Raw genomic sequence first — 13,797 nt, forward strand, 5'->3', positions numbered from 1 at the left:
CTGCTAGCATGCATTTTACCATGCTGTCAGGTTGAATGAATAAATGCTGCACCACATGCTCCTGTGGCTAAAATAGTCCAGTTCCCATCCCGGCATCCCCTCTATAGGATGCATGCACTCATTCTCTTACAAGAAGGAGAACAGAGAAGAAGTGTGTGGATTTTAGTGAACAGTGCTTGAATGGTTAACTCCACCCCTCCTCCCCCACCTCCTTCCTGTTTGCGCTCCACTGCCCAGTCTCATACTATGGCATTTTACGTCAGAGTGCAGCTGCAGCCAATCAGGAGCTCTGAGCTGCCCCCTCTGCAGCTCGACTCCACCCCTCCTTCTGGCCACATATATAGCAGTGCTCATTCTGTCTGCTCAAGTGTTCAACGTGCTGCTGTGGGCTGGAGAGACAGAGAGCCGTGGCACTAACAAACCCACAGACATTGTGAGTGGATCTCCACGTTTCCTTCCCTAAATTGCCTTTCCTCCCAGAGCGTCTCGCTCATACTGAGCGCATCTTTGTTGTGTTCCCAGCATCCAGTCGCAAGATGGGATGCACCACAGGGCACTTCACTTGCCAACCGCAGACAACGGCGGCCCAAACCCTGGAAGGCCAGCTGCAAGAAGGAGCACCCAAAGTCCCAGAGGTGCTGTCGTCCCTAGAGAGGCTCTCGCAAGCCACGGGAGGGATGGAGAAGTCTTGGTACCGCTGCATCTTTCCATTTGGGATCATCTCGTTGGTGATCGGAGTGGCTGGAACCGGGGTGACGTACACGTACAACGATCTCCCACAGACAAAGGTGGTTTCTGTGATCCTTTTGATTGTGGGGCTGGTCCTGGTACTGATGGCGACCACTTGCTGGACGGTCCATAAGAAGAAGCGCAGGAAAAAGAAGGAAGGAGGTTCCTTCAGCTCCGAACAGTGTCCCTTGTGAGAGCACCCAAAAATAAAAAGGTGGCAGATAATAGACCAAGATCTCTGTCTACTCAGGTATCCGTGCTGGACAAGTCGTGAAGGACAGGTCCTCTCTGAGAATCCCATGGAAAATACGGTGCAAGGCTGGCATGAGGGTTGACCGGAGTCACGCATGCAGTTTACCGTTGCTCAGCAAGTGTCTGGTATCAAAACAAGCCTGGAGAGGGACACACACTCCCGCACACACACACAGGACACTTAACACTAGCTGTGAGCCTCTCGCGGAGCCTCTGCTGCCGTCAACGCCGCTGTCAGTCTCCTGCATTCCTGTGACTCCCAAGAAGTGGGCCAGCAGCGGCAACTGGACACCACAACGAAAGAGGAGTTCACCTCCGTCACCGTCGCACGTCATTCGCCTGTCTGGTGACACCGTAGCAATGCGTGAGCTTTTTTACGGAGTGGAACTTGAACCTGCGTCTGCTAGCTAGAACCGGCAGCTGCGGATCAGGATAGGAAGAAAGCACAGGCTGGAGAGGTCGAGAACGTGTCCGTCTGCATGTGTGTGTGTGCGTAATATGTATGCTGGATGGACTAGAGAGACAAGACACCTGCTCTGCCTCTTTCGCTGTCAGCCCTCCGTCAATTGTAGCCGCTAATGATTTAGGACAGGGGTGCAGCACTTGATATGAAGGACGCTAACAAAGGGTACACTAGAAGTCAAAAGTGCCAGTAAAGTTTTGTTCTTGTTTCAATGCCTTGAGCAAGCGATAGGACTTAGCATGGTACAGTAGCTATGTTTTATCCCTCCATCTCTCTTTTCCTCTTCCAGTGCCAGCTTTAAAACTCAAACTCAGCTATTTTTGCACGGTCTCCTCGCCCCCAAAAACAACACACATGAATACGTCGTCACTTTGACCTGGTCAAAGCCCACAAAGGCTGGAGCTTACATCCGTTTTCACAATGGGAATACTGCTTATTTACACTGCCTTGATCTGGGAAGCATTTGGCATGTTTTGTTATGGATACAGTGGGTGGGTAACAGATAATGAATTAAAGGGACAGGTCAGCTAAAAATGAAACTTTTGTCATCCTTGTGTCGCTCCAAATCTGTATGACTTACTTTCTTCTGAGGAAGACAAAATTATGTATTTTGAGACTCGGTGGGGTTCAAAACAACTTTTTTGATGTTCTGTGCATGAACGGAAAAAAAAATATTTTTTTTTTTCCAAAAAACATTTTTTAATGTTCCACAGCAAAAAAAGGAAGTCGTACCAATTTGAGGGTGAGGAAATGATGACAAAATTTTTGGGAAAGTTTAACCTTCAAATGTCACATAAATCCTGTTAACACTCAGAAAACTAAAATTCGGAGACGGACAAAAATCCATACCAATTCAGAGGTTAATACCCTTTTCCTTTTGCTAAAAGCTTATCGATTGAGATGTTTCCACCATGTTGAGGAGTGGATTTGAGAATCCTTGTGCATGAGAGAAAGAAAAGAGACAGGATTAACAACCTTGAGTACTTGAAAAGGGCTGTTCTTGACGCATTTAGCTGTTAGCAAATGTGCTATGCTCGCCTTACTGGACTTGTTTGAGGCCTGAGGAAGATTTTATTTCTCTTTCATAGCTCAGGAGATTTCATTCTCAGTTGTGTCTCAGATGATTCTCCTAAAATTACTTTAATTATAGAAATAATAATGGACACAAATACAGACAACCGTTAAAATACAACTACCGTATAGAGCTATAAAACTAATCTGGACATCTGAAATCATTTGCTCTCACAAGAAAACATTTGTGTTCTTTTTGCACATTGTGTTCTTTTGGTTGTACATTTTGACAAAACGTGTGAAATTACTTGCTCTCTTCATTTTACCTTCATTTAATCTCATTGCTGTCTGGGAGAAACATTTTACGATATTAACGTGATCTCATTTGTGATTAAATAGCTGTAAGTTTGAGATTATGGTTTTTGTAACTAAAAACATGTTTCTGGAGTGAACGTGGGCATATGGAATGCTACACACATGGCTATGGATAAACAGTGCCTTTTTGTCGACTGATGTACATGCTGTAAAGCTGCCTGTGCCTCCTTTAGCATTTTTAATTGCTTCACGCCAGAATGTGGTATTTGTCCCTGTACAGAAACAGATTGCCGCCTTGTGTTTTTCCACATTGTGCTATGAAAAGCAGCGAAGGGAGGGCATCTAGAGTTTCAGACTGCTTTTTAAACACCGTTCACAATGCTCTTAACAAACAACGCAGATTAGAGTCAGGGATGAAGTTGACGTTTAACTGGGGAAAGGGACTAGATGAGTTCAGTTGGGATATCAGTAACCGACCCTAATGGAGCATCTGATTGTATCATGGAAAGCCAGAAATCCAAGATAGCTGTTTATATGAGCAAATCAAGATCAGACATTCAGATCTGAGTCATCAGGAAAACATGCCGCTGCTCCCCCCAAAACAAGAAATGATTTTTTGCCTCATTTTTTTCAGGAAAAATACCTAATCATCCTTGTAAAGTAAAATTGTGTGAGATTTAAAGATGTCTTTGCAAAGAATGTATCTTGAAATAAGTTTATTCTATATTTCTTATATGTATATCTTGTTATAAAATACATCTTTAAACCTTGCCGTTTCTGCACGCACACAGATCTTTATCATTGAAAGTAAAGGATTTTTAGATATTTTTGCAAAAATACTTAAAGAAGTGCAGTGCAGTTTGTTTTGATATCCGAAAAAGATAATCAAGGGTAAATAAACACACAAACATGTAGTGTTTCTTTTTTATTACTTTATAATCCAGTTTTTGGCCTTCCACACATATTGTTTCCATGCATTTCTGGAAGCAGTTGTTCGCTTGATTTCCTCCAGATTTCAGATTTTCTTCAGCCCTTTTTACGAGAGCTGGAAGGAGGGAGATTTATAGATGGTGTACGCATTTACACAGTTGTGCAATTTCATTGAAAATACGTGAGTGGAATATCACAGCTGCACAATCGCAGACATACTGCACTCATATATGTGCTTGGCTTCATTTATCACCTCACAGTCTTCTGCTGTACATAAATCCACATCTGAACCCCCAATGTACTGAACGGTCCATGCGGTTTTGTTCTTGTTTAATGTCAAATGTGGCAAAGGTGTTATGACTGAGCGAGTCTTGAATGAATCACTGTTCTGCTGTTTCAGCTCAAGGAATGAGAGAGCAAATCTACCTCTCTAGTTCTGAGAGCGTGTTTTTGTCGTCCTTACATTCTCCAGAATGCTTTTTCTCTTTAAGCTGGAGGCAACAAATGCCGAAATCTGAATTCTGTGTCAAACTGTGTGATGTAAATAGTAGTTATTTATATTTTTACATTTATATTCATAAAAATACTTTTGAAAAGTTATATTAAAGAACTGTTATGTGAAATAGTTTATCACTGTGTCATTTTACTTTGTGGTAACCTATGTTGTGAAGAAAGTAACAGTAGCTTTTAGGAAAAGTAAGTAGCAGACGCTACTAACTCACTCTAACTAAATTTCTGAGTAACGAGAAAGTTGAGCAAGATTTTAATGTATCTCTTGTATGTAGTGTTAGGAAGTCCGAATCTTTTAAGTGAATAAGTTTGTTTCAATTCTTCAAACGGTTCATTGGTTTACTGATATAACCATCTCAGTTATGCAATATTAGTTTTGTTTAGTGTAAATTGATCAGTTTAGGGTAATCATACACAAATTGAATTTTACACTTATGTATCCATTGTTTTTGTATCAGGTGTAAAAATATTCAAATTCAAGTCAAGTTTAATTGTATAGTGCTTTTCACGATACAAATCATTGCAAAGCAGCTTTACAGAAGATATTAAGTTTTTACATTATATTTAGGAGTACGCTGTAAAAAAAAATCTGTCAAATTCACGGTAAAATACTGGCAGCTGTGGTTGCCAGAATTCTACCGTATAAAATACAGTAGCAACGTTTTAGGTTTTACGGTTTTAACTTAAATTTACAGTTAAATACCGTAATTTCTTTAACTGATATAATCTTAATATACCAACCTATTAAAGTACTGAAATCTGTTTAGTTCTTTTGAAATACACTGATAACCACCAAATGCAGGTGATGATGAGAAAGTCACATGATGAGCCAAAGCCCATCACAAGCAACTTTTAAACAATAGCATTTACAGAAGGTGCAGATGCAGTGTCATTCATACAAGCACTAAACACCATCATGGTGAGACTCCTTAAAATGAAATATGCTATAAACATTAATTTAACAACATTAGATGTAACATACAACCCTAATAAACATAAATGATAAGAAAAAACTAAGAAGAAACATAGTTATTTCAAAGAAAAAACGTCAAATTCAAACAGAATTTGAAATGGAACGCAGGGAATTCTGGGAACATCAGTTTACGGTTTTTCCCTGTAAATTTTACAGGAAGTTTCCGTTAACCATGTAACAGGTTTTTACCGTAGCATTTTCACAGTTTTTTACCGTTAAATCACGATCATTTTTTACAGTGTAGGTTAATAGTGGTGACTGTCAGAAATGTACAGTAAGAATCATGCAGTTAGTTACAAATTACACGTAATCAAACAGACTGTGAACACTATTAACTGCAATGATTATATGTTGCGATTAAACGTTGCGATTTAAGCAAAATTTGGTAGTTTTATATGTTGTTCCAGGGTTGCTATCATCTCTTCTCAGGTATACTGTATATAAAACATTTGAAATATAAGAACATAGTATGGGAAAAATATTCAGTCAATGGTCACCGTCAAATGTTGGTTACCAAAATTCTTTAAAATACCTTCTTTTTTTTTTGCAATCGACAGAAGAATGAAAATCATACATGGCATATGTAACATGGTACAATGGCACATGGTAATGTACCATTTTACCATGTTACATGGTAACATTAATAGAATCTGGTTTTTAATAATGTTCTCAATGTTAGCACAAAAACATTAATACATCATTCATTGAACAGTTTTTTCTGAAATCGTTTAGTGTGACGTGCATCTAACTTTTTAAACATACATTATATTCTGTGATATTAAGGGTTAGCTCAAAGCTGCTGGTCTTTAATAATGTTCTCAAAGCGTTATCCCAAAAACATTTATGGAACTGTTTTTCTGAAACGTTTTAGTTGGACATTAATGGGTTTTTTTTTTTAATTGTTGCTTGTTTCAGAACATTCAGAAGTAACATTCCCATTATGTTAGGAACAAAATTCTAAAATGGATTGTTCCCTTAACATTCGTATAACCACGAAAGAAACATTTTTAAAACATTTTGAAAGATTGGATGTTTTGAACATTCAAAGAACATTCAGAAATAACGATTTCATAACTTAATGGATACATCAGCAAAACATTCCTAGAAATATTGTTAACTGGATAGCCAGTTTTAAAGTAGACACTAGTTTAAAAACAACAATTACGTTCTGAGAAATATGGAAGCAATATGCCTATAGCCTATATGTTCAGATCAGGGGGGTTTGTGTGGAAAATTGTTATAGCTTCACCCTCCAGCTTTTGATTCTCGTAGTTAAGGAACTCTGGCCCCTGCGGGCAGATCTATAAATATCTTCAGAGAGAGAGACACAGATAGAAAGTGAGTGAGTCACAGGGCTTTTCTCTTTAAAGGCTGGCTTTCTCTGTATGTGTGCTCATGAACGGGAGGTGTTTTGAAAAACGCTTCACCGCAAGGAAATAATACCGATGCTTTTACAAGTTTCAATTACAGAAGCTGACTTCTTTTTTTTTTTTTTTTTCGCAGATGAAGATGTTTTACCAAACTCATCAAGCAGCTGTGGAGTTTAACACTAATCAATAGCCAGAAATTCCTGGGTTACTGCAGGCATCTCAGACAAGACGTGTTAATCTGAGATAACTGATTTGGACGTCACAGCTAGGGCCAATGGAAAAACAATCTCAATATGTAAATCCAAAAGCATGTACTGATTAATCCCTCCAGTCAGCTGATGCGCTCCAGTCAGACACACCATCTACTAGGATAAACATTACACTTAAAATGTTTCGTAAAAATCTCTTTTTGCTCTCTCATTTGGTGTGTGTGTGTGTGTATACAGTAGTCAACATTTGAAGTGGATCAAAAAAGTTCACCAAAGTAGTCCTAAAACAAGAAAGCTTTTAGGTTTTAGGACCACTTTGATGAAAGGTTTTGATCCACATCAAATGTTGACTACTATATATACACCAAATAATTTTTTGCGTTTTATACCAAGGCTGCATTTATTTGATCAAAAATAGTTATATTGTGAAATATTAGTCAAATTTCAAATAACTTTTGTTTTCTATGTGAATATATTTTAAAATGTAATTTATTCCTGTGACGTAAAGCTGAATTTTCAGCATCATTACTCCAGTCTTCAGAGTCACATGATCCTTCAGAAATCATTCTAATATGATGATTTGATTTTTTTAATGGAAACTGTGATACATATTTTCAAAATAATATTACAAAACAATATTATTTATAAATTAGTTAAATATATATTTAATATTAAATTGAATATTGATAAAAATTACATTAAATACATTTATATATAATGTTGCATATACACATGTTTTAATAAATTCTTTTTCTATAAATGTTTAAATATGACCAATTAATAACTTTTCTGACCAATTGCATCTTAATTGAAATTTAATGCAACTTTATTTGTGCTGTGTGTGTGTGTATGGAAATAAAATATAGTAGATAAATAATATATTTATATAAATTATATATAAATGTTTCCACCTTTCTTACAGTAAAAATAGGCTATCATACTAATCATTATCATATAGCCTAATACTTATTGGTTGATTCATTTGTTTCAACTAATGAAATTGGTAGTTATGCTTAATTTGCTGATCTTTGCTCTGGCTTCTCCAATCTCAGCCTTGTTTTTTTTTTTTTTAGGGGTGTGGATTGTGCGATATATCTACTCTTTGATCGCACAAACATCTTTTCCTCAGGATGGAGAGTGCTGTTCTTATTCTTCACCACTTCGCTGTAATAAATCAAATTAGGACCTCGAACTCTTTCTATCCACCTCCTCTCTCGCTTTCCAATTCCCGAATGGGCCGGAGCACTTACCAAACCGCGGGTAATTGCTCACAAACCGAGCGTGTCGTGTGAAACAGCCCTTAACCTTGTTTAGCGTGTGAATGTTTGAGCAGGAAACAGGCTGATTTAGGGAAAGGGGGGAAGGTCACAGGAGGCGACTCTGGGCGTGTGATGGTCAGGCTAGATTACAGGAATCCTGGCAGTGAAGCTTTTCCTCCCCGCTCCACCCAGTCTTGAGTTTAGAGGCGGCCGGCGCTGACCTGTCCCGCTCCCGCTGAACTCTCCCTTTCCTGCCTGCTCACAGGCGCGCGGATGGATTCAGCGCCGCTTCCTCTCCCAGCGCGGAGGAACAAAATAGGTCACGCTTCGGTGAACTCGAAGTTGTTAATTGAGTAGTGATAAAAGGCAAAGTTTTTTGCTTTCCGTTCCTTTTTCTAAAAAAGAAAAAAGTTTTTAGAGTATTCCCTCAAGATGCTTGATTTTTTTGCTCAGAGTGGCAGTAAAATATATAAGGAAGCCCATTTCGGCCAAAAAGGTAACTTAATTGCGTCTTTTTTTTCCTCGCAATTCTTGCATTTTTCTTGCATTTGCGAGTTTATATCGCACAGTTGACTAACTCGCAATTCTGACTTTTCTTCTCAGAATTGTGAGATAAACCCAAAATTCAGTTTTTTCTCTCTCTTGTGCGAATTTATATCTCTCAATTCTGACTTTTTTCCTCAGATTTACAAGATATGAAATCTCAATCTGACTTTTTTTCTTGCATTTGCGAGTTTATATATCACAATATTGACATAAAAATGCAGTTGCAAGTTGTCAGGTCAGAATTATGAGATATAATAATAATAAAAAATGCAATCTCACAATTTTGACTGTTTTTCTTGCAATTCTGACTTTTTTCTAGCAGTTGCGCGTTTATCTCACAATATTGACATTGTAACAAACAATTGTGAGTTATCAGGTCAGAATTATGGGATATAAACAATTTGCGACTTCATATCTCACAGTTCTGATTTTTTTTTTCTCACAATTCTCGTGAGTTATTCAGAATTGAGATATAAACTCTCAATTCTGAGAAAAAAAGAATTGATTAAAAAAAGCCAGCTTATTATTATAGTAATAAGCCCCTATTTCTAGGGCCAGTATGCAGTATTTAGGGTGTTGCTATGTGGCTGTTTTGTTTGGTTACCAGGGCATTGGTATGCAGTTGTTAGGGTAGTTCTATCCTGTTTGTATATACTGTGTGGTTGCTAGGGCATCACTAGTGTCTGGTTGTTTTCCAGGGCATTAAGATGTTCTATGTAGGGGGTTTGGAGGAGGATTGTTTTGGGGTAGTTACTGGTTGCTTACTGGCCTTCTACACTTGTTTAAGGTACATACTATGCATTTAATTTATATACATATTCTATTAGTGTCACCTTTATTATTTTTATTTTTCCTAGTCCTTATACGCATCATAATAATCTGTTAATTACTCAGTAATAATAATAAAAATACATTAAATATATACATTATATTATTTGCTATTTTATTTGTATTTTTAATTTTTATTTAATATTATTTCATTAAAAAAAATCCTATCCCTTATATGTATCAAAAATCTGTGAATAAACTAATAATAATAATAAAATTACATTATAGTCTGTTATTTTGTCCTTTATGTATTTTATATTTATTTTTTTATTTTTATATTTATTTTGTGTTTTATTTTTCCCAGCTCTTATATGCATCATAAATGTGTGTAAATAAATTAAAAATAATATTTAAAAAATATATACATTACATATTGTTTTATGGTGCTAAATTTCCTACACCTTCTATCTTATTTTATTTATTCTCAGGTTAGGCAAAGTAAGTCAAATCTGTCCTATTTCATAAGCGTCTAATTTCATATACTTACAAAAGACTTCTCCGTGGTCTGTTCTGGCTTACCTATAAATCAATGCCAGGGGAGGCAGACTTGTGTTTTATAAATATGAGTCAGTTTATTATTACAATTAGTAAGACTATGCAGTAAAATAAAAGGCTTCACATTCTCCCATTTTTCTTCTTTGGGATTTCTCTGCTCTGCTGTCTTACGCTTCATCTGAAACACACCAGCTGAGGTAATGCCCAGCTTCTTTTTCTTTAAAGTTCATCTCTAACTATGCTCTTGCTAACACGTTATGAACATTTTCTCAATAAATGCTTAAAACAATAAAATGTGTGGTGTTTTTACTTAATAAACCACTTTCTAAATAAAACAAATGCAATATCATGTATGGTGTATTTCTTAATAAACCACTTTCTTAATAAAACAACACCAATAACAGCTGCATTTCTTCACAATATAAAGGTATTACATAAAAAGTAAAGGCATACTTGCAAAAGGACAGTTGCTTAATTTCCTCTACAACATGCAGCAGTTACATATTTGCCTACATAAGGCCTTCCGAGGAAATAAAATAATACACCTTTATATTAACTAAATACATAAAACAATGAGGCAGGGTAATTGTATTCTTATTACACAACAACATAGTTTGTTCCCTACTTCAGCATTAGTCTGAGAATTGTTTAACCACAAGCTTCACTAAAAATAATTCATATCCTGTTTAATATAAAAAAAAAAAAAAGTGACCGCTAAGGGAGGCAAACTGCATTTTGATATAATCTTTCTCAGCAAATGAAATTACAGTGTCTTAGAAATCCCTGCATAGCTTTTAGATGTCCCATTTTGTTCCATCAAACAACCTTTTTCTGGGGGGAGAAAGGGGTGAATTATCCCTGTGAGGAGAACTTGAGCAGGGTAAATGGAGGCGCTAAATTGACCGTAGCATCAGATGGCAGGGAGAACTCTACCAGATGTTCCCCAGCATTTATCCACCAATTAAGCAGCAAGAGTTTCCTGGAAAACCGCCTGCTTGGGGTTCTTCAATTATCCTCAGATTCAACTCACACAGCGGGAATGTCAAAACAAATAAGGATGATCCGTTTCCTGTTTCAACAAGGCAAATATTTGGACTAATATGGGTCAGTGCGCCTGAAATAACCAGCTGGATCAATGCATGATTGCTAAAACCTGTGCTCTGATTATTGCATTACAAATAAGCATCAAATCTTTCATAAACATGCAGGAAATGCATGAACGTGCTTATTGATGGAAAGATGTCACAAGGTTTTCCGGCTTTAACAGGTGATAACATTTATATTTTATTAAAAAGGATAGCTCAGAAACATAGGCAGGTACAGATCGATCAGTGCATTGAAAATGATTGCAAGCATATTCTCAACATTATTACAAGAGGCGCTGTAGCTTGAATGAATCTAAATTCTTCTTCTACAGTTTCTGAGCAGCTTTTTATTACATCACGTTTCTACAATGTAAAAATGATTTTTCAAAGTTACAAATACAATTCAAATCATATTAGATTAGATTTTTTACAATATTTGTAAGTAATAATAAGTAATAGTTATAAATATAGAATTATTATTTTAGAACAAGGGAGAGTTTTAAATAATTTCAGTATTTTTTATTGTTTTGGTTGCCATTTTAAAACATGTTTTTTAGGGGAATATTGTTTTAAATTCTTCTCAGAATATATTATTATTCTCCTGTGTCCTCAATGTCCATCCTAGGTCTTTTGCAAAAGCCAGTTGTTCGATTACATCGTCGTCCAGGAACTGAAATCATTTATTTTGGAGCAAAACCCAACAGCACAGTAAGTATTAGCAGTGGAGATGATGCATTTTGTAATGTTTAGTTGGTTTGTGTATCATTCAGTTGATATAAGTCTTATATCTGATTATCAAAAAGTGTCTGCAAGGCTGTTTAACTACTTAAATTACAACACAAGGATATTTATTTTTCTATAGATTACAGAGTTCAATAGTCTCGTTTGAATGATCCATATGAAGAATTTTAAGTGTGCTGCTTTATTATTTCATGTTTAGTTTACTTTCTCTCCACTGAATTCACACAAGCGATCAACTGGAACCAGCCACAATCCGCTACAGTTCAATTTCCAACCATATCATAGTTTCAGGTTGCCATGGAAACTCACACCTCATTTGGACCCTTTCATTCTTCATCAGGCGCGTATACACTCCCGTTTAATGCTGGTCACTTGGTAGGCATATTTCTGTTCCTGTAAATGACAAGCATTTTTCTCAATTATCTTGCTGCTTTGTGTAAGCCGTCAGCTGAGGCTGTTAACTCTGCACCGGTTCAAAAACATTCAAACATTCGTTCAGGCTTAAGTGAAGTCAAACACTGAAGTGTACAAAAAAACAATGAACAGATAAATATATTGTATCTCCTAAAGGTCCTCACTACTATCTAAGCAAGCTTTCTCTGCACCTGTAACTCAGTTAAATGCAGTTGTTTAGTGTTGCACATTCATTTACCAGTAATCTAATTCTCGATGGCCATCTAAAGCATCTCACCATATCAGATTACATGAGCAGATTACAGGGACAAATGCGTCCAAGTAGCTGGAAAGCGTTTTATATGACTTGAATTTAATGAATTCAATTCAAACAGTTTTGCATGCACTTCATTCAACCTTTGAGATATTAGTGTTAGAGTTTTTTTTAAAAGTCAGCCCATCCAAGATGAGTTTGTTTCTTCAGCAGAACAGATTTGGAGAAATATAGCATTACATTATTTGCTCACCAATGGATCCTCTGCAGTGAATGGGTGCCGTCAGAATGAGAGACATTTTCTTTCATATACCTACATTTCACTGCTGGTTATACCCTGTATAATTGTGTATGTGACAAATAAAAATCTTGAATCTTGAATCATATTGCTTTAGTTATAAAATCGCCTCAACCGAATCAGAATTATTTGGTGGATTACTTATGGATTATTGTGATGTTTTTATCAGTTGTTTGGACTCTCATTCTGACGGCACCCATTCACTGCAGTGGATGCATTGGTGAACAAGTGATGTAATGCTGAATTTCTTCAAATCAATCTCAAGCTCATACATCTTGTAGGATGAGAATATTTTCAGGAAATTAGAATTTTTGGGTGAACTATTCTTTTAATATTGAGAAACTCATCATATATAACCAAACAAAACTGGCATGAATTATGACTCAATTTAATAATTTGTGGCCTAATGGTTAGAGAATTGGACTCGTAATCGAAAGGTTGCGGGTTCGAGTCCCCGGCCGGCAGGGATTGTAGGTGGGGGGAGTGAATGTCCAGCGCTCTCTCCACCCTCAATACCACGACTGAGGTGCCCTTGAGCAAGGCACCGAACCCCCAACTGCTCCCCGGGCGCCGCAGCATAAATGGCTGCCCACTGCTCCGGGTGTGTGTTCACGGTGTGTGTTTGTGTGTGTGTGTGTGTGTGAATTTGTTCACTACTCACTGCTGTGTGTGTGCACTTGGATGGGTTAAACGCAGAGCACCAATTTCGAGTATGGGTCACCATACTTGACAATACGTCACGACTTTAATCGTTCCATTATATGTGTGACGTTTTTTCCTCTTCTCTTTGTCTGTGGTGAAAGGCTTTAATAACCACTCTGTCAGATGTGACAGGCTTGATGAAAGCGAATCGTCAGCACTTTGTGATGGTTACCATGAATACAAAACCCCCATTTATGAGAAAGTCTCATTATGACCTTACATGTGTCCTGTGTTCAAAGCAGATAACAGGCTGAGTAGAAGTCTGACATTTAGGGACACAGTGCCGCCCAAACACTGGACATATGATAAACAGAGAAAAACATTGCCTTTATGAAATGAAAAAAGCTGCATCAAAGGTCTTGTTTGTGACATCTTCAACCTTCAAGAGGTGTAAAAAGACTTAAGAAATATTAC

The 13,797-nt window shown here is 37.0% G+C and overlaps 1 protein-coding gene across 1 annotated transcript; it reads left to right on the forward strand.

The window, feature by feature from the left end:
- The first annotated feature begins 372 nt into the window (after positions 1-372).
- On the forward strand, positions 373-4,322 carry LOC306846990 (transmembrane protein 100-like). Its single transcript, XM_079380723.1, has one exon. The coding sequence runs from the start codon at positions 537-539 to the stop codon at positions 921-923; it is 387 nt and encodes a 128-aa protein (XP_079236849.1). The 5' UTR covers positions 373-536; the 3' UTR covers positions 924-4,322.
- Positions 4,323-13,797: the final 9,475 nt, after the last annotated feature.

This window comes from Barbus barbus, assembly GCF_936440315.1.
Source record: "Barbus barbus genome assembly, chromosome: 3".
NCBI classification, from domain to species: Eukaryota; Metazoa; Chordata; class Actinopteri; order Cypriniformes; family Cyprinidae; genus Barbus; species Barbus barbus.